Source organism: Bactrocera tryoni, unplaced genomic scaffold (genome assembly GCF_016617805.1).
Source record: "Bactrocera tryoni isolate S06 unplaced genomic scaffold, CSIRO_BtryS06_freeze2 scaffold_133, whole genome shotgun sequence".
Taxonomy (NCBI): Eukaryota; Metazoa; Arthropoda; class Insecta; order Diptera; family Tephritidae; genus Bactrocera; species Bactrocera tryoni.
In genome coordinates this window covers 184100-206848 of record NW_024395849.1, presented here as the reverse complement: position 1 = coordinate 206848, position 22749 = coordinate 184100, and the positions used below count along the sequence as shown (strand labels likewise).

Here is a 22749-nt window from a genome sequence, read left to right as displayed (position 1 = left end):
GCACAGGTGCTGGAGGCGCAGGCACCGTTGCCGACGGAGCCGGCATTGACCTGCACGGCATCGAGGAGGGTCTTCCACAACTTCCTCTAAGGGCATCTACCTGTCCGCGAAGATGGGCATTCTCGGTAATAACCGTCATCAGTACCGCTTCATATTTTGAGGCAAGCTCCTACAGCCCCTTCGCAGTCCCTGCATCGAAGTCTGTGGCATCGAACACCAACCCATTCAGTTGCCCCGTTATCTTTTTTTCAGCCGCAACAGTATCCCCTTGCCCTTTTTATTGGCACTAGCGTTGTTAGTGTCCGCTTTCGTAACGCCCTCATTAGCACGCCCGATGCCCGTTTCGTTGCTCACCGTTCTTGACTGTTGAGAAACCGCTTTCTTAGTGGTGGCCACATTGGCACTCCCACCACAATTACCGCTTCCTCCCTCATCTCCGCACTCGTGGAGGACCCGCCACTTCCCCTTCGTCACCCGACGTGGAATCATTCATTACCGTCGAGGCGGAGGATTCTTCGCTTCCAGCGAGGGTCTTAGCTCTCCTTCTCCATCTAGGAGGCATTTCGCTCCCAGACTCCTCATCAGTCAGACTGATACGCCAGCATACCACTGACGCAGATGGCTCACGGACAGAGAGGATTCCGGAACAGCTGCTCTCCAGGTGTGTGCATCTGAACACACTGAAGAATGCGACTCGCGCACAGGCCCACTCTTTAACAGCGATTACCCAAGCGGTCGGTTACTGTGTGACCGGCGGGGCACAGCTCACAACTCAAACCGGGGGTCGGACTAAGGCCACTCTATTAGTCGCCAAACGCACAAAGTCCCTTTAACGGTATTGAGTCTACCGATGTAGAGCTGTACCGAATCGCATCGTGGGCTTAATGGTTCACTGTTATGACCGTTGTCCGCACTGGAGTCGCAATCTCCAATCTCGACAGATACTGGCACCTTTTGGGCAATCCTGTCCAGATCCTCCTGACACTGAGTCAACTGAACGGCAGATGCTGAGCACAGTACTACTTTCAGGCAGTAAAGTCAGCAAGAATGCCAACAACACGTTGCACTTCGTAACGGAACTCCATCTGGTATCGCAAAGAGCGACGACTGGTCTACGTATGGTTCATTATCCTACCAAACCTAACCTGGAGTCAACGACCACTTTATAAATTGTTCATATCGCACTACCATATATTTATAGACAGCTTTTTTATTTTACGAGATATTTTCACATTTTTTCATCGACCAAGGAAATCCTCGAACGAAATTTACAGAACGTATCATTTTACCTTATAGCCATCGTAGAAGCTGACCGATCATGTTAGCTTAGTCCGATTGCTTCTATGGTAATGGCATTTTGAATTTCAGTTATCGCTTCTACCATTAACTTCTTATTAAATCGTTAATATTATAAAATAGACACATATTTCTGAATTTTCTTCAAAAGTATTATCATTATTCTCTCTTTTGAAAAAAATAAAATAGTAATTTGCTATTTATACCCTGAGCCGGTTATATTAAGTTTGCCACGAAATATGTATGCAATTTTGCCTCTAAGATATATACATTATATTTCGGATTCGAAGCTTGATAAAAAATATTTTTTGGTTTCTGTTTCGGTGCGTAAATGTACAGAGAAGATGGTTTTCCAACTCGTGAGCACGCCACGTATATCCGGCCGTGTGAAAAACATAGCATTTCCAAATTTATGCCACAAACTTCGAGCGACTATCCTTGTGTCCTATTGATTCTCATCTCAAATGCAATTTTCATTGGAAACGGAATGCGTTGGAACTGATATGGAAAATTGTAGAACTTTTTGAAAACTGAAAAGGTTTGAACTGAAATGGCAAATCGTTGGAGCTCACAGGAATTCGTAGAGTCAAGCATTCTGCCCCATTCTATAAGATAGCTACATTACAATTACTCGGGTTGTATTTCACAGTTTCGGTGCTTGAAGATTGCGAAACATAATAACGACAGATCCAACTTTGAGACGCAAATAATGCGGTGTCATACTTAGCATCTCCAAAGCGCTTAGAAATTCCACTTGATAATTCGCGGCTTCGTCTCATTGTCAAGACGATCGATCGATTGGTATGAGCGCAAGTCTCCCGGAATTTGACTTTAAATCTTCCAGTTTAAGTCAACAACATCGGTATTTTTGGCAGCAAAAATTGCGCGTGCACTCAAGAAATCGTAGTTACGATAATTTGGCCAATGTCCGAATATTCTTTACGAGTTCATCTTTCATGAATTGATAAACGGCAGATAGAATTGATATTAAACCACCGGAAGTATCAACCAGAATTGACACATTTCCAATTCTTAGCGAATACGATGTAAATATCTTCGACAACGTATTTTTTGTTCGTATACCATAACTGAAGCGGATTTGAAGGTCGATATGTCGAAATAATCTTCCCGAAAAGTGTGCGAACTTCATTTGCACCGCATCGTACATATTTTGCTGGCTTGCTTCTAAAAAAATTGTACACACCGTACCATTTACAGTACGCAATGACTCAAATGAAGTTGAAATGCGTACATTATCCAATAGGAACCGAAGGTCGTTTTTCCGGTGGATTGTGTAAATTCAACGAAATGCATTATTTGAGAACACACCTGGATGCCAATCTACTGGCTGGCTGGCCTTCCTTTCTGCGTAATTTTGTTGCTGGCGGTGTTTCCACTGGCTGCACTATATTCTCTGGGTTGAAGTACACTCTTTGGCCATTCTCCAAATTAACTGCGAGACGCACAACAGTCGGAAAACGTTCATGAATTGCAAAAGTAAATATCCTACGAAGCGCTTTATTGCAGTTCGACCGTATCGTTCAAGACCAATAACCGCCATGTTGCATCCTTTGGTGACTTACTTGCAAACATATTTGATCGATTTTACCAAACTACAACATCATTGACATGATATTTGAATGTGAATTAGATAAAAGTGGCGAATATAGTACGATCCATATGTTGTCAACTTCGATATTCACTACTCTAAGTTGTATGGTCGTCTGATGAGCTACGACGATAGAGTCGATATCCGTCATTTCCAGTTTACGATTCCGAAAGAAAAGCAAGTGGATATTGTTTCCTGCATTTATTGTTAGACATATAAACCGAAGTGGGATTGTGGTGTCCGCTAGGTCCATGAACCATATTGGTTTTCATCACTTCGTTTAATACAGGATCTTTCTCTGCATCAGGAATTTCCGCAGAAATGATTTCATCAATTTGATCTGGTGGAACCACTATCCGCCATCCAAAGAAGAACATCGTAACTGTTGTTTGAAATGTCGTGCTGTGACAACGTGACGATCGCTTGCTGATTGACCCCGATCCATAATTCCACACGTATGTCATCGCATCCTGGGAGTACTCGTTCATGTGCCTTGGCGTTGATGGTAAAAAGAACACCGACCGATATTAGCGGGACCTCTTCGTGGCTTCGTAACAAATTTCAATCTGTAATTGATCACTTCGTTTGAAACACACATAAAGTTTTCACTGAATAACTTTCAAAATTTTTTTTTAAATAATAAAAAAGCAAGCGACCGAAATTGAACGATTCGAATAATTTACAAATCAAAACATTGAAAACAAAAGAAAAAAGAATTGTATGAAAAAAGTCAGTTTTTGGAAAATTCCAATTTTTCGACTTTTTCTTATGAAAAGTTTTTTTTTTATTTCTGAACCTTTCCATATCTACAGCGAACAACTTCTGAAAATTTCATGAAGATTGGTTTCGCCGTTCTCGAGCCTTAGCGTTACTAACAAACAAACATTCATTTTTACTTACACATGTATGTAGTATATATAAAATAAAACGTTTGTATGGGCCTTGGCCAATAATATACATATGCCAAATTTCAAAAATATATCATGTCATGTACAAAGGCTTTCCGTTCAACGTAGCTATATTCTATAGTAGTCCGATAAGAACAATGTCTTCGGAGATTACATGCCAAATTTCGTGAATATATCTCATCAAATGAACATGTTTTCCTTATAAGCATTGTTCGATATCGGCGGTTCCGAGAAATAAGCAGCCTCTTGAATACAAGACAAAGAAAAAAAGAAGGAAGAAACGGAAAAAGTCAAATAGATATCTCAAAAACTGAGGACTAGTTTGCGTACATACAAACAGACAGACGGCAGCTCTTCATGCTAATCATTTACTATATATATTATATTATAGGGACGCTTGATTCTAGGTGTTGCAAAATTTGTGACAAACATAATATAACATGTTCAGGGTATAATAATAAAGGCTAAAACTTTTCGTAGTTTGCGAGATATGCAAGTTAAACCTATTAGGGGGCGGACCTACTCTCACTTATTTTGACTTTTCAAACCTGACTGCGCTTCGCTTTCATTCATACATCAAAATATCTTAACTTTTACATATATGCTAACAAACTTTTTGTTGCCAAAAATGGAAGAACTGAACTTGGTTGACATGTGGTTTCAACAAGATGGCGCTACATGCCACACAGCTCGCGATTCTATGGCCATTTTGAGGGAAAACTTCGGAGAACAATTCATCTCAAGAAATGGACCCGTAAGTTACCACCAAGATCATGCGATTTAACGCCTTTAGACTATTTTTGTGGGCTACGTCAAGTCTAAAGTCTACAGAAATAAGCCAGCAACTATTCCAGCTTTGGAAGACAACATTTCCGAAGAAATTCGGGCTATTCCGGCCGAAATGCTCGAAAAAAGTTGCCCAAAATTGGACTTTCCGAATGGACCACCTAAGACGCAGCCGCGGTCAACATTTAAATGAAATTATCTTCAAAAGTAAATGTCATGAACCAATCTAACGTTTCAAATAAAGAACCGATGAGATTTTGCAAATTTTATGCTTTTTGTTTTTAAAAAAAGTTATCAAGCTCTTAAAAAATCACCCGATACAAATAAATTCGTAAAAAAAAAATTGGGAAGAATTATGGTAAAACAATGCCAATACAATAAGTTGAAGTGTGACAAAACATTGCCTAAGTTTAAAGGAAATGTACCTATTTTCTTTTAGAGAATTACTTTAAAGTTTTACTTTCTTAATCATAATCTTGACAACCTGGGATGACGGCAGTATTGTCGACAAACTGCTTATAAAGCATGAAGTCATCCGGAGAGACTAAACTAATTTTACTCGTAATAGAATTACGACACCATTCCTGTGAAATGTTGGTTCTTCACAACTGACTAATGAATTGCCAAAATACAAGTACAACACGAGTTTATGGTAAATTTGCGACTGTGATGTTAACTAAGTACTACATTAAGGTATAAAGCTGCTGTTTGGTACATAGGATCGCTGTAGGAAGGGTACAAATCTTTTAAGAACTTCTACCGACAGTATGAAAATGGATGAAATCGGAAGATAACCCCTATCACTCCTCATATAACGGTTGGACGATAGACGTGGCACCACCCACTTTTTGGTGTAATCCCATATCTCGTGACCTGACCGATTCCGATAAAATTTGGTACGTGGAGGTTGGTATTCTTATGTTACGGTATGAAAATAGGCGAAATCGGGCAATAACCAAGCGTACTTCCCATATAGCACAATTTTAAATTTGATTTTTTTACTATCCAGACAGAAATCAAGAATCAATAAATATAACGGGATAAGACTTTGCACAAATAATGCCTTTAGTGCAGTGGTTCCCAAACATATTTTGTCTACCGCCCACTTTGAGAATAAATATTTTTTTAGCGCCCCCATTTTTTCACCTATTTAAAATTATTGTGACCTATATACATATGTATATTAACGGAGAATTCTAAACGAAACTTTTACTACTCGTATAACCAGCAACTTGAAACCTAAGCGCAATAGGTAACATACAACGGCGCTAAGGTCTCAAGTTAACTCTTACGGGCTCCACCTGCCAATAAGAATGATTATTGAAACACAACTTTATAATATTAAAACAGAGAATATTTTATAAAAAATAAAACTAAAATAATCGATCCATATATAAAAACTAATGTGAAGGATGAATCTGATGCTGTTTAATAAGTTTGTTAATATCAGGTTCCAATTTACTCAAGACAAGTCGCAAGTCGCCACGTTCGGTAACAAGCAAACGATTTCTATTTTAGTAAGCAGTGTTGTCACAGCACTAAATCCACGTTGACACAAATATGACGATGGGAATGCTATCAAGAATCGTTGAACGATTGACCACAATCCAGGGTACAATTACGAGATCGGTTTTTGTAGCCAAAATTCTTGGTATCCATTTTGAACTTGATTTTTATTTCCTCGTTTGTTGTCAATTCTATAAGCTCTTCTTCCAGCTGAGGTGACATTGCTGTGTTGACATTTGAAAACGGATCCAACACCCAGTCTGGTATTTCTAAGTTCAAAATGTCCTGGTATCGTTCGGCGAAGTCAATGTGGAGGTTTTCCAAATGTTGGCAAACAATTCGTCGTTACTGCGTGATACTGATAAATTCTGAAAATTGTGAAACTCACGTCTGCCCAGATTCTTTTTGTGTAGAAGCAGTTTGGCTGCGAAAGCAGCAACGACGTTTTTTGTTTTACTTAAATTTAGTTTATCGCCTTGCAGTTGGAGATTAATGTCGTTGAACAATTTATACACGTCTGTCATGTAAGCTATATCATTCTTTGATGATATGAGCTTGTCTTGAAATTCTGTATCTTTAGTTTCCAAGAACTCTATAACAGAGTCAAACAGGTTGTAGAATCGAGTCAGACAATTGGCTCTTGATAGCCAATGAACTTCAGTATGAAACAACAAACGATTGAAATCCTCGTCATTAGTAACACAAAGCTGATGAAATAATCTATCATTCAAAGAGCTGTTGCGGATTTTATTGACTGCTTTGATGACATATTGCAGTGATTCAAATAGTTTTCCCTTAAGTTTCTAGCAACTAAATGTTGTCTATGAATAACGCAATGTACACCAAGGACATCTGGAATTTTATTTTTAAGTACGCTATGAAGCCTTTATGGCACTCTGTCATAGCCGGAGCGCCATCCGTAGCAACTGAAATAATATTTTTCAAAGGAATTTCTTTCTCATCGCAAAACTTTTCCAATATATTGAATATGGTTTCGCCTTTTGTATCGGTCTCTAAATTTCTATCAAATAATAGTTCTTCACATATTTTCTCATCTTTAATAAAACTCACGTAAGACAACAACAATGCTTTATTAGTTGGTAAAGTGGACTCATCCAGCTGAATTGAAAATTGACTTGACCTCAGGTGATCGCACAATGATTCTTCAATGTTTTCAGCCATTTCATCAATTCGTCTTTGCACAGAATTATTACTCAAAGGAATTTTTCGGATAATATCTACGGCCGGTTTATGAAGAACGGTAGTTATAACTTCATTTATTGCTGGCAACATTAACTCTTCTCCGATGTTATGTGGTTTGCTTGTTTGAGCAATTAACAAAGAGATATTGTACGAAGCTCGAAGTCCGTCGTCATCTTGCTTAGCAGCCGCCGAAAATAGTTTCGCTACACTTGGCTGGGTAATATGCTTCTTCTCTAGGTCTTGAAAATATGCTACATTCTTGTCTCTCTTATCTAGATGCATTTTACTCAAATGATCTTGCAGTCTTGAAAGCTTCATTGCTTCATTCGAAAATGTTTTTAGACATAGAAGACACAAAAGCGAGGATGGGTTTGTGGGATTTTCAATGAATCCGAATTTAATGTATTACGCACAGTATTGCCGTCTCTTCTTTTTTACTTCCGACATAGTTTTGCTTTGAGAAATACGTTTAACTTCGGGAGTAGTGTAAAGGAGGCGTAAGTAATGCTCATCTATTGCGCGCAAAACCACAAATGAATATAAAATAAATATTACATTGTTTATATAGGAATGCTTAAGCACAATTATTATATAGTAGTCCAAAAATATGAATTCTTATTTTTCCTAGAAATACATTTGTAACAAAAGGATCTTTCTCCATTTCGTATTATCTTATTTTTCCCAGAAATACATTTGTAAAAACGGATCTTTCTCCTTTTTTTATTATCTAATTTTTCCCAGAAATACATTTGTAAAAAAAAGGATCTTTATCCTTTTTTTATTTTCCCCAGAAATACATTTGTAAGAAAGGATAAAGATCCTTTTTTTATTTTCCACATAAAAGATTTAAGGAGTTCAAAAGCTCAAAACGTGCGTTACATCAGCTACCTACCCGACGTCATTTCGCAAGTGATAAAATAAATTATTCAAGAGCTCAAAGCATTCGCTACATCAGCTCGAACCTACCTACCCTACACCTTTGCGCAAATGATTATATTATGATAGCAAATGCCCACATACAGATTTAACAATGGCAATAGCAATACGTTTGACAGTTAGTATTCTATAAATTCTATCCTGTCGAGATGCCCCGTTATGAAACGAAGCGACCGATTGACATGATTTTCATTTTTTCTATATTCAATAAAATAGGACAGATATATGAACTACGCGGAGAGAAATATAGAAACGAGTTTGAGCAATCTTTTAATTCATATTAGTTGGTGTTCACAAGTTGTTGTTGAGAGTCGAGAGCTCATGGGTTCGTTGGGGCCTCCTAGCTAAATAAAATTACAAATAACCCCCCAGGCCTCTACACAACGCCCCCATTTTCTTTCTGGGTCTCTTACCGCCCCCCTTGATACCTGCAGCGCCCACAAGGGGGCGGTATCGCCCACAAGGGGGCGGTATCGCCCACTTTGGGAAACACTGCTTTAGTGTGTGCCACCTTATGACCAAAACTGTTCAAATCCAACAAAAACTGTTCACGCACCTTGGTACCGAATATTTACACCCGGGTACCATAGTTGACTTTTGTTAGAAAATATCTTCTCTTATAATGGTATGTCTGAACGTCAAAAATGGATGAATAGGACCAAAGCTTCCGTTAGCCCCCATATACATAATATAAAGATTTTCGAACTTCCGGGTCACTTCGTACCGCTTATATCGGCCAATATGTGAGTTATCCTAATGAAAATAACTGAGTGTATTTTTTTCATAACAGTGTATCTTTGTGCTTAAAATAGATAAATTTGAGCGAAAGCATATAACTAATATTAGGATTCTGAACATCTGACTGACTTTGCCCTATATGATTGGTTTTACCCCTTAATACTTTCCCTGGCCTTGATTCTTGCAAGTTGCAAGAGTATAAAATGTTCGGTGGCACCCAAACTTAGTCCTTTCTTTACTTGCTTTAACATTGTTCTCTTTCACATCGCCGTCGCTATAATAAGTCAGTTGTATTATGGAAGATGGAGCCATGCGTAGAAGTTCATGCAAGTGAGGAAAGTTCTCTGAGCGTCATTCACTACAGAGTGGCCAGAAACGGAGAATCCTTTTAGTGACGATCATGGCAAACGCATTAATGATAACGATTTAAGGGCATGCACTTGTGTTGAGAAGAAAATTGTACATTTATAACCTTTCGAAACACGTTGTATATTCCTTAGATTAACAGATGTCATTACGAATAGGAGCTAAGTTCATCTTATACAAGTATGTACATATATAAAAATGAAACGCCTTTTTTGTATATCCGCGCATTACGCCCGAACCACTGCACGGAAAGAAGTGAAAATTTGCACGGATATTCCTTTAGTCCTGAAGAAGGTCCTAACGGCGGCCTTTTTTGCAAAATCACCCTCGATTTCGCAATTTATATCTATATTTATTACTCAAGAACAGCTAAACCGATTCCGCTGAAAATTGGAGATTAGGTAGCTTTGAACTTCGGGACGGGCAAAGGCTACTTTCTATCATTCTATATTTAAAGTCATAACAATTCATAAATAAAAAAAAATATATTTCAAAACACAAGCATGTGTTCAACATTCATGTAGGAATCATTTGAAAATTTGTCTCCTTCAAAAATACAGAATAAAATGACACAGCTACTGGCAGGGTACAGCGGTTTTTGTTTACATACACATACATATTAGGGTGTGTCATTCTGAGTCAACCGTTTTTTTTCAGTGAAAAACAGGCTAAAAACTTTCGAAAATGCGAAAAAGAAAGTCACTCAAAAGATGAGCTTTTAATATTAATATTAAGAGGTGCCTCTTTCAAATTTTCTATTTTCCATATAAATAACATGGAAAAAAAATCATTTTTTTTGTGGTGGTTATTGTGCGGAGATTATTATATGTTCACGCGATAGCTGCCAGTAGGGATGGTAAACTCGATTCCGATCTACTCGAAAATCGAGTTTTCTCTTAAAATAATCGATTTTTCGGAATCGATCTTCTGTAGTCGAAGTCGATTAAGAATCGATTCTTGACATTCGAAAAATCGATTATTATTATTAAGAGCTCATCTTTTAAGTGACTTTCTTTTTCACATTTTCGAAAGTTTTTATCCTGTTTTTCAGTTGAAAAAAAAATGTTGACTTAGAATGACACACCCTGCACAGAGCAATGCAATATTTAAAAGGAACGATCAAGTCTGTGTTTTCCTACGAGTAGTATCTGGGTTTTAGCCGTCGATCTTGCAATTACTCTGCATATATATTTATGTATGTACTATTAGTTAAGTGATTTACGAAGTAAATAAAAATATAAATTGCCAATTTACCTATTCCATTATATTTGTTATTACGATAAATGATATCCTTAACAACAAGGAGCGAGCAGAGCCGAGGATTTAGACCAGTTATTTAAAACACTTTCTTCTTCCGTTTGATACTGACGCCAAGTCAAGACGCGTTTTACTTTCCTAACAGGTTATGGGCCTTTGCCACACCAAGGTAGGATGTAGAAGTTCACGCAAATTAAAAAGTTCTCTGATCGTCATTCACTTGTGAGTGGCCAGAAACGATTTTTTTACATATGGCTCAAGCAGCTCACGACTTCCAGTTTTAGACCAAATATCCTCTGGGTAGCCTTAGAACATCCGTTCGAAAGAGAGCTAAAGTGAGAAGGCGAAATATCTCCTACACAGGGTTGTGCGCTGGGTTTGGGACCTGCCACGTAAAAAACGCCCCCAATGAAAAGATACCAACTGCCTCGGATGAGAGACCCCCCTTTTGATCAAGACTACAGCAAACGAAACAAGGATTATGATTTGAGGGCATGCATCAGAAATGTCCGGTCCCTTAATTCGGAAGGTACCGCTGCTCAGCTGGTTGACGTCTTCGTTAGAGTGAAGGCTCAGATCACCGCCGTCCAAGAAATGCGATGGACGGGACAAGGACTAAGGCAAGTAGGTCCTTGTGGATTTTACTACAGTGGCCACACAAAAGAGCGCAAGTTTGGTGTGAGATCCGTGTTGGGAGAGGGAGAGGCCAAAATGCGTGCGAACGAAGAGCTTGACAAGCTAGCCGAAAGCGAAATCCCCGTATATTCTACGAAAAGATACACCGACTAATAGAGCTTTGAAGACCGGAGCGTACTCTTGTAGAATCTCCAGTGGTGATCTAGTGACTGATGCCCAGATCATACTGAAATTATGGAAGGCACACTTCTTCAACCTGCTCAACGGTGGTGAAAGCTTAACACCAAGAGGTAGTGAACCCAAAAGATGACGATGTAGCACAATGGATTGCCCGACCATGAAGAGATTCGAAAGCAAACTCAAAAACCAAAAGGTGGGCCTCGGTGGGTTGCTGGCTGAACTATTTAAATACGGCGTCGAAGAACTGATAAGCAGCATGCATAAGCACGTCAAATGATTGAAATTCTCCTGTCGTCAAACAAACAGTCATCGCATTCGCGACTAGGCTCCCACGACACTGTCGACAGTCATAACTTCGATATCCAACGCAGAATAACTCTTTCCAACAGGTCTGAGTAGGCAATTGAGAAGTAAAGTGCTCTTTCGATGAACAAAGACCAAACTCTAGAAGACACTCATAAACCTATCCTGCCTGAAGTATGGTGCAGAGGAGTGAACGATGATAACATCTGATGGGTCGGTGTTATGAGTTTTCGAGAGAAAGGTTCAAACAGATAAAAGGAAAAGTGACAAGTGCGCTGTTGTAAACTCGGTTATATCTGCGTAAACGGTGTCTGCGCCAATTAAGAAGAAGTATTACTTTTGGCAAAATAGAACACGTATTTTTAGTTTTAAGCATTTTACGTGAACATTTGTCAAAATCTAACGTACAGGAACGTTGCTGTGTTAACCGCGCGGACCGTTTTTGGTATAAAATTTGCCAGTTTATCCCTAAAATACAGGAGAGGACAATTACTAAAATAACAAAATTAGTTTATCGCAAATATTTTATCCAAGGGCCATGCTGAGCTATTGGATTCGTGACTACATCAGTAAAATCTATTTGTATCAGGAACGAAAGTGACATTTTTGGAAACCCGTAACCAGAAGCTATCCTCCTTTTCACCATGCAAGATACAATTTGTGCTTGGGCCAGTCCAAATGGTGTTATGGAAAAATCGAGCTTTGCGCATAAAAGTGGAAGACTGGAATTTACTCATAGACTCCTCAAAAATCAGTTTGAAGGTGGCTTTTCTTCATAATGATAACAGAAGGCCTTTTATTCCTTTTGCGGATGCAATCGACATGAAGGAAACATACGATGGTATGACACAGATTTTAAATTCAATAAACCATATTGCTTACAAACGGCAAATATGTGGTGATTTAAAAGTCACAGGATTGTAACTAGTACTTTAGGACAGATTTATTAAATTCTGCTGCTTTCTGTCTTTTGGGACAGTAGGGCAACATCAAGCCATTAAAAAGTAAAGAGTGGCCTCAGAGAGATCAATTTATTCCAGACCAGGCTAAAAAGGAAAACCTCTCGTTGATCAGAAAAAAGTTTTGTTACCTCCATTACAAATTATGCTTGGATTGATGGAAAATTTAGTTAAAGACGGAGATGCATTAATATACCTAACATCTTAAGCTTGGCGGGCACAAGTATAAAAGGATTATACATTTTATAAAGCATTAGATAATTATATATGACTTTTTAAGAAACAGAGAAATAGAACTTACTAAAAACTTGTAAAAGATTTAATCGTGCACAATTGCAAAATTGACTATGGAGTGTCACTTAAAATCTAATCTTCTTTCCCGAACATTTGGGTTCGGTTATCGCTTAACAAGGAGAAAGGTTCCACCAGAACATCGTAACAATGAGCAACGATATCAAAGGCAGATGGGATCGGCAATGAAGGGAGAATACTGTTGGTTCCTTATCAGCGAAGCAATCAGCAGCGAAAGTCAAATACTTACTCTGTAACACAAAATGTGTATGGGATGGTAATTTTTTCAATTCAAATTCGAAATCGGATCACCTCAAGTACCCTCTCCAAATTTTTCCATTAGATTTATTGAATAGTGTAATTGTTATATTATATGTTTTACGAACGGGTTACTAATAATGTTTTATCATTCTCATGTAGTGTTATATAACTTTAAAAATAATATCTGTTTTAACATATAGTAAATATAAAGTTACTTACAGTTGTTTTCTCAAGACATCGCAAAAGATGATGGTGTTGCAGTTCGAATATGTCCTCATCCCTATAGTTATCGTCCAATTCAATTCCTGACTCTTGTGCGGCCCAACGAGCTTCTGCAGCTTTCTTCTTACTAACAAATGCCGCACCCGAAGATGCCTTAGCAATTCTTATTCTAGCCAAACGGGCTTTCTGTAGATAAAAATAATAATGATGTGTGAGTTGTTTTCAAGTTTAATATTAAATAGAGATACAAGTTGTAAAACCTAAAAACATCGTGTTTTAAATATTTCCAAATGCATTTACATCCACTGTGTAAATAAATTAAAAACAATTAAGAAATTTCTAAGTTTGGGTGTAACTGAGCATTTAAATATTCGTAATTTTCAATTCACATTTCAGGTATTGTTAAACACATAAAGACCTTTGCTGATATTGCGGGAGCCTTCAACAACGCACGGCCAAAGGAGCTGATTGGAACTCTTGATAAATATGAGTTCGAAGCTAATCTCAAGCATATCATCTATAGCCTTCTTTGTGACTGAACGGTTGCGGTGGAGTGGTATTGACACTACGTAAAGAAACTGGTGGCACCACGAAGGTGGCGCTGTTTCAAAATCTCTGACGAACTCAGTGAACAAGGTGAAGTGCTTGATGCTTATCCTTGAGAGGAAATCGTTGGAGAAAATGAGCAGTGAGTTTTTTAAGGAGTGAATCGAAGTTAAGAAGAAGGGTAGAAGATGGAGTCTTCTGTCGGGAGCTTTCCATCAACTCCAGCTTCAAGCTATCAGACCACTGTATCGTCTTTCACACTTCTTCCGTATTTGCTGTGCGGATAAGCTTGCTATCAGTAATCCTCTTGCGTTCGAACACTGGAGCTCGACAAGCGCTGGTCAAAAACCAGAACTTGTTCGACATCGAGATCCTTCTGGTGCGGAGTGAACCGTAGAAGGTCATCTGACCTAATTGTAGGAGTTCTGACTGGACATTATCTAACATGTTCACATGCGGGAGGCAAAACTTTGTACGACGCTTTTTGCCCAAGCCACCGTAACCAATTTATGGTAAGCTCAAAATCTTGATCTATGAGGTCCTACGACCTAACCTAAAATATTTTACAAAAAAATCCGGAAGTTAGGAAATTCTTCTTAGATATAAGGTATATGAGAGCTAGGACAAATTTTGACCCCATCTTAATCATTTTCGATGCAAGTAAATTTTATTACCAAGAAACTATGTTCATTGGACTTCATTAATGTATATTACAGAGTAGCCGAAATTTTCGGAAAAAATTTAGCCATAACCACTGAGGTCTACATATTCGGCACTAGAGAACTTTAAAATTTAAGGTCTTATTTTTGAACATGAGATGGTTTAAAGACACTATTTGTCAGTTAGTCAAATTAAACTAAAGAGTTAAATATGATTTCAAATTGTGTTGTATGTGGGGAGGGGCTACACATAGTTTTTAGAGACGTTTGAACTGCAGATGTAGACGTACATACATAGGTTCTGAGAGACAGTCACCCGAAATTCAATTCGTCTAATCAATATCCATATCGATAAGTTTTACGTGTTACAAATAACCGTTATGTGAACAAAACTAGTATTTTTTCTTGCAAAAGGTTAATATAGCATCATGCGAATCTCCGCATTGTTAAAATAATAAAATGAATTCAGGAAATTCAGTTCTTCTTCAGCCCGTTTTAATTATATATATTCTTACCCGCTGTGCTTTTCGTTTATCAGCTCTCTGGTTCTGATGATATATTCTACTAAAGTTTGAAACAATAACTGGAACAGGTAAAGCGATCACAAGAACTCCACTGAGAGAACAAACGCCACCAACAATTTTTCCAGCAATAGTTTCAGGCACCATGTCACCATAACTGCAAGCATATAAAATATTGTTTTTTTAACCATTTTATTTTGTCTAGTTTAGTGTAGTGTAGTGATATGCTACACATAATTTATGAAACCTTTCTCGAGGTGGGAAGTTCCCTATGACCTAATTAAAGAATCTTTAGTAATCCTAGACAAGACAGAGATAATGATGTCAAGTCTAAATATATTTCCTAAACGATAAGCTTTATTAAGTTGTGTTCCTTCAGGAAGATTAATAAAAATGTATGTGTATTTCCTTAGCCTTCTTTATTTATGTGTCTAACATTTTCTAAAATTTTCTTATGAACATTAATGAACTCTTTTAGATGATTTTAGTGATGGAAACATATTTTTAAAACACAGCATTGCGATGAAAAGATTTTCCGTTACTACCCGTAAAAATGTTTGTCATTCTTCTGCAATAACACCCTTAAGCATGTGCCAAAGTACTAAAAATATGTTTCCATCACTTATCGTACTTTTGTAAACTTTCTATTGATGTCAGAAATATTAAGTATTTTGAGGTTTCTGTTCATAACTTTAGTTGTTGTAAGAATTTTATTCTTGTTTTTCCATAAACTTAAAAAGTAATAAATACATTTTAAAAAATATATATTTTTATCTTATATCCTTAAATAAAACAAACAATGTAGTAAACATGTGTTGTATACTTCCTTTTAAGCCTATATATAAATACATACATAAACAAGCAAGTTCAAATATGATCATGTGCTTCAGTGCCAAGGGGCAACACTTAGTATGTGCGCCGCAGTATACAAGTAGACAATATTTATAAGTTTAAGGGCCGTTTTCACAATGTCTGCTTAGTACATTATTATTTTTAACCGCAGGTTTCTTAACTGGCTTTAACTAACAGAACGGTTATCACCAATATGCGGTTAGCCTACCTGCAGATGCCACGATGTCAAAATCGTGCCTGGCGACTTCATGTCAGGGTGGGCAAGGAAGGTATCTTTGACACAACAGTCGGTAAATTCAGCCTCCAGGAGGAAACATCCCCAAATGGGTTGAGGCTGATCGTCTTCGCTACTAGATTCCAGCACAAGAAAATACATCACGCTACCTGGCTGTCTCCGGATCGAAACTCCACCATTCAGATCGATCATGTTGTGATAGTCGGCGTACGCTCCGAGTTTCTAACATTAACTCGGACCACTATCTTATTGCGGTCAAGATTCGCACCGGCCACTGTACAGAAATAAACGCACGTCAAGAAACACAAAGAAGATTCGATGTCGATAAGCTGCAATCACAACAGACAGCTGAACGATTTTCTACTCGTCTTGCAATCTTGCTCCCTGAGAGCACCTGTCAACAACTCAGTATAAGGAAGCTGTGGGACGGCATTTCAAGCTCCTAACGTACAGGTGCCATTGAAACCATTGGTTTTCGGAAAAGGCGAAAGAACAGCTGGTACAACGAGGAGTGCCTTGTCCCAGCGAAGAGAAAACAGACTGCCTAGCTAGCAACGTTACAGTCGACCAATAAGTGCGGGATGGGATAGATACCGAGATTTGAAGAGGGAATTGAGACGCATTTGCAGACAGAAAAAGAAAGAGGCCGAAGCCCAAAGCATACTAAAATTGTGGAGGGAACACTTTTCCAGCCTGCTGAATGGCACTGAAAGTACAACGCCAACCCGATTCCCCAATCGATGACGATGGAGCAGACCATTGCCCGACCATGAAGAAGTTCTAATAGTAATTACCCATCTGAAAAACAACAAAGCGGCGAGCGGCGGTGGACTGCCGGCAAAGCTTTTCAAACATGGCGGCTAAGAACTGATAAAGGTATTGATATCATCGGCCGCAACACCCGCGCCGTTAGTTCTGCTTTTTTCCAGACTGGACAAGCAAGCAAAGCAAATGGGTCTGGCAGAGAACGAAGGCAAGACGAAATATCTGCTGTCATCAAACCAACAGTCGTCGCACCCGCGACTAGGCTCCCACGTCGCTGTTGACAGTCATAACCTCGTAGTCGTAGATAATTTCGTCTTTCTTGCCAACAGGTGCATATAACATGTAGGCCTTCTCAATTGCCTCTACAATTGCCTTCTCAATTGCCTACATGTTATATGAACCTGTTGGCAAGAAAGACGAAATTATCTACGACTACGAAGTTATGACTGTCAACAGTGACGTGGTAGCCTAGTCGCGAGTGCGACGACTGTTGGTTTGATGACAGGAGATATTTCGTCTTGCCTTCGTTCTCTGCCAGACCCATTCTAATGCCTCTTCTGCATTTTTAAATGGAATTTCATCATTCTCTACTTTTTCTAAAGCAATTTCTTCTTCATTTAACAATAATGTATTCAAAATATATTTTTTCGCCCATTGTATGGCGTATTTTACGTTAATCAATTCTTCTTTTATTAATCTTATTCTATTTTGCAAATTAATTATTGTTTCATTTTCTACATCCGAATCTTTTCTTATATTATTATAAAGTTTATTTTATTTATTATTATTAATTTCGTTTAGGTTACAGGATATTATTTCCAGATCTTCATGATCGGGGGATCCGGCGATTAATTTCCAAGCCGTTCCCAAAATATTTATTGATCTTCTAGATCTTTTTTCAAACGGTTTAATGGTTTCTAAGATTTGGAGGGATTGGGTTAGTTCGTGCTCTAGGATAGAATATAGGATAGTGTCCTTAGGTATGTCCGAGTAAACGAATTTACCAATGTCCGTCAGAAATTGTTCGTATTTGTTAAGGTCTATTACGTGTATTAGTCTAAATGCTCCGCTCTACTTGACCATTAACGGAACTTGCACAAGGCGGTGTTTTAAAAATTTTTATGTTAAGTGTGTCTTCCAATAAAAATTTTATAGTTGCTGAGTTGAGGGATGTTTCATTGTCAAATACGACCGATTCAGGTACGCCAAATTGAAAGAGTAGTTCACGAAGAGGTTCTTTAACGTGCTCTATTGCTCTCGATTTCAGTTTTTTGGTTTGCGCATATTTCGAAAATTTGTCTATCGCTCTTAGGACTATATTTTTACTTGTTATGTAGATATCGATATGTAAAATTTGTCCTGAATATTGGGGTATAGGCGTTTCACCTAATTCTGGTTTGCTAGGATGACGATCGTACTTATTTTCTTTACACTGTTGAATTATGCTATTTATTTTTTTCGTCATTGATGGGAAGTAGAAATTTTCGAGAATTTGAATTTTATTTTCTCGACCGTTTCTATGTGCTCTTTTCTGGGTTTTGATTATGATTTCTTCCTGTTCTTGTTCGTTTGTCACGTCCTGAACTTGGAGCTGTGTGAATCGGATTTTGTAATTGCTAAAGTTTATTGGGTATATTTCTTGAATTTTCCCCATGATGCGTTCATCTGTTTTTATACAGTTAACTACAGAGAGATTAAGGTATCTTTTGAGGCGGTTTATTAGTATTTCTAAATCGTATCCTGATTCTTCTAAAATGTGTCTGTGGTACGTAGAGAATACTATTTTAAACTGGTAGGTTGAAGTCGTACCTGTGTTTAAAAATAGTTGGTTTTTAAAAAACGTTCGTAAGAGTTTCAACATGAGAAATTAAATTGTCAGAAGAACTCTCGTCGCTGCGTTGGGTTATGGATAAGGAGTTTATTGGTTCGGGTGGTGGCATTCTTGATAGAGCGTCGGTGACAACATTATTTGTACCTGGTTTGTAGTTTGATTATATTCCTCTAGAATGGATTTCCAGCGTTTCATCTTCGCATTATTGTTTTTGTTACTAAGTGCCCTCGTTAAAGGCTGATGATCTATAAATATCTTCACTTTGGCAGAGCCATAAAGATAGTTTCTAAAATTGTTTAAGGCCCATATTATGGCCAGAAATTCCTTTTCATTTGTAGCGTATGATTCTTCTGTTTTATTGAGATATCTGGAAATGAAGGCAACAGGTTTTTTATCCTGTGAAAGGACTGCACCGATGGCATAATTTGAAGCATCGGTAGTCAAATGAAATTCCTTACTGAAGTCAGGGTATGAGAGTACAACATCATCGGACATAAGGGATTTTTTAATTTTGTTGAAGGCATCTTTTGCTTCATCATCCAATTCAATATTTATTTTAGCGGATTTGTTTTTGGATATACGTCCCTCTTCCACTCTTAAGAGTAACGTTAAAGGTTTGGCCAGCTTGGCGTAATCCTTTATAAAGCGGCGGTAATAGCCGGAAAGACCTAAAAATGAGCAGAGTTGCTTGATGGTTTCGGGGTAAGGTATCTTAGCTATCGCTTCCACTTTTGCAAGGTTTTTTGTTATTCCCTTTGATGAGATAATAAAACCTAAGAATTCGACTGAGTCCTTAAAAAAATGGCATTTGTCCAACTGTTTCTTCATGTTGGCTTCTTCAAGCGTTTTAAAGATTTGTTGCAGATGGAGGGCGTGCTCCTGTTCGGAGTTGCTGAATACGACTATGTCGTCAATATACACGTAGCATATCTTGGCAATATGATGACGAAGGATGTCATCTAGAGCGCGTTGGAATATTGAAGGGGCATTTTTGAGTCCGAATGGTAATCTCGTAAATTCGTATTTACCATTATTTATTGAGAAGGCGGTCTTCTCAGTATCGGATTCCTTGAGTGGGATTTGGTGAAATCCGCTTTTTAAATCTAACACGGAAAAGTATTTATTGTGTCCAAGTTGAGACAGTACTTCGTTAATTTGGGGTATTGGGTAGCGATCTGCTACAGTAATTGCGTTAAGCTTGCGGTAATCGATTACGATTCTATACTGTTTATTGCCTTGGGAGTCGGGTTTTTTTGCTACAACCCAAACGTGTGAGTTATACGGTGACCTTGATGGCCGAATAATACCATCATCTAACATTTTCTTAATTTGAGATTCTACTTCGCTTTTTAACGCCATTGGATAGGGATAATATCTTGTATATACTGGGGTGTCCTTATTTGTTCTAATTTTGCCTATGAGTTTTGTAGTATAAGTGAGTCTATCGTTAGGTTCTGCAAAGAGTTGTGAAAATTTTTCCACTAAGTTATTGATTTTGGTCTGTTGATTTGGTGTCATGTGATACTTTTCGATATTAATTGCGTTTACTGACTTTGATACAAGCTGATTGATCTTTACTGTAGTATTACCTTTTATTACCATGAAATTTTCTTTGACATGAATAACAGCTTCGAGATCTTTAAGGCTGTCAATGATGGAAGAAGGTAAAATTTCAAATTGGTGTCTGCGTTAAAAAGATTTATAAAAGTGTGTTCCTTTATTTCAATGTCTCCTGCTATTGATTTGGCGAAGAAATTTGTTTCATTTTTAATAGGATTGGGCACGATAGAAGGTTGTATGTAATATTTCGTTGATCCAGTATCTATTAGAAATTTCACTATATTTCCACTCTTCAACCTGCATTGGAAGTAAGGCAGCGAAGAGTGATTCATTCTAAAAAATGTAAACCTGTAGTGTCAATATAGTAGTCGTCCTGTCTTTCCTCATCATAATAGTCATCATTATCTGTGAGTTGGTCAGTTGGCGTCTGAGGATATTCCTCTTGATTTGGGATTTGCACGGGTCTGAATTTATGTGGTAATTCCGCTGTATTTTGTTTGGTACTGGCGGGTTACCAGTCAGAGGTCTTTTGTTGGTCGGGTCAACGCGACGTGGTCTATTCATGTAATTGGTATTTCTGGTACGCTGCGATGGATCGACATCCATCGGTTCTGGTCGCGGTAAGGAGTTTTGTAAAGGTCGCGGTGGTGGATTATTCGGTTGTTGTGTATATGGGGTTAGCTGTTGCTGGTATTGATACTTCGGTTGTGACGTTCTATAGGGCATGGTTGGATTCAACCTTTGCTGGGGAATGTATGCCAATTCTGAGTAGAATTCGCTGTTAACCCTCCTGGGGGGAAGGGGTGGACGAATATCCTGGCTTTTTCTAGCTTGGGTATTGCTGTTTAAGGCGTAGAATGAACGGTAGTTCTGATTCTCTAGTTTTAAACATAAATGGAGAGCTTGGGAGAGATCCGCTGGCTCCTTCATGCCAAGTAGTCTAGGTAAGTCTCCTCTTAACCGACGTATGAAGGTATCAAGGGCTTTATCCCTATATGTGCGCGTTAACAAATGTACGGCTTCGGCGCCGGCTTCCATGCATCCTAATTTGTTAAGGATTAGAGAAAGGTGAGAGTACACTCGCTGGTAGAATTCCTGGATTGTGGGGTTACCTTGCACAAGTGAAGTAATTTGGTACTTCAGTGTACCCAAACCGCGCTTATCTGCGTAGTGAAGCGTCAGACATCTGGTGATCTCCTTCCAGTCGAGCGGAGTGTTGTACGACTCCAAAGCAATGTCGGCATTGCCTACAACCTTATTGCGAATGACATTGAGGATCCCATAATATTTGAGGGTTCCTCTTTGTGGTTCGTAGATCTGGAGGATCCGATCTACGCTCTTCTTCCAGGAGTTGAACTCCCCTGGGTTTCCCGAGAATTCCCGGAGACATCTCACTACGTCCGGTACCTTGTCTAATTCGCTAACGTTATTTGCGAAGTTAGAGTCAATTGAAATATCGGAAAAATCTGAAAAATTCGAATTTGGATTGAGGGCGGCTTGAACTAAGTTTCGCCCTTCTTGTTTAAAAATGTTATTTACAACCCCTGTTATTATATTCGTCAGTTGGTCCATGTTAAATGTGTTCGAGGTGGTAGGAGCTGGTTGAGGAGGGAGTGGGGTGGTCGGACGAGGTTTGAAGGATTAGCCATATTTCTTAAATATGTTTAAAAGTTTGACTTAAATTTTGACTGATCTTACGAATCTAATTTGTTTTATTTTTATTTATTTTAGTTACTCCTTCTAGGAAGGAGGGCTTTCTACCCTGGATTCGCAGGATTAAGCAAATATTATATTTGATGTGTATTAAGTTATCGGCTGTACGAGCCCATATTTATGAATATGATTATTATTGCTTTTATTACTCCTTCTGGGAAGGAGGGCTTTCTATTCTGGAGGGTCCCTGGTGTTGAGAATCGCAGAATTAAGCTATATATCATATGATGATTTTAGTAAGTTATTTCTGTACAAGCCTTTGTTTAGATATATACTTATTTATGTATATTAAAACTAGGATGTCTAAAACTAATTAGTTGTATATATTTAAGTTTAAGTTCTCTTTTTTTTAAAACTGACCCTGGAATTTTTTATACGCAATTAAACGTTCTTTTCCTATTTTTTTTTTTTTTTTTAATTAATTTTCTCCCTTTAAATTTCACTTGTTACTTTCGTTTACAATTCCAATTCAAATAATTTTTGAGATAGTTTCGCTAAAAATATTTTTTCTTCCACTTTCAACAAAAGCTTGTTAATTTCTATTTAGTTTCACTTTTTTAATTCATTTTCAATATTCACTATTTTTTTTTTTTTAATTCACTTATCTTAA

At 38.0% G+C, this 22749-nt stretch overlaps 1 protein-coding gene across 13 annotated transcripts in view; it reads right to left on the bottom strand.

The window, feature by feature from the left end:
- The window catches only part of LOC120780062 (potassium voltage-gated channel protein Shal), a 175046-nt gene that overhangs the window by 122065 nt on the left and 30232 nt on the right, over positions 1–22749 (bottom strand). For all 13 annotated transcript variants that reach the window (XR_005705803.1, XR_005705804.1, XR_005705805.1 and 10 more), the window contains 2 exons: positions 15178–15340; positions 13455–13643 (listed from right to left, as the gene is read on the bottom strand). Coding sequence is in view for 10 of the 13 variants with exons in the window: in XM_040112334.1 (XP_039968268.1) it covers positions 13455–13643; positions 15178–15340 (352 nt within the window). In the remaining 3 variants the exon portion in view is untranslated. The remainder of the gene's footprint in view (positions 1–13454; positions 13644–15177; positions 15341–22749) is intronic.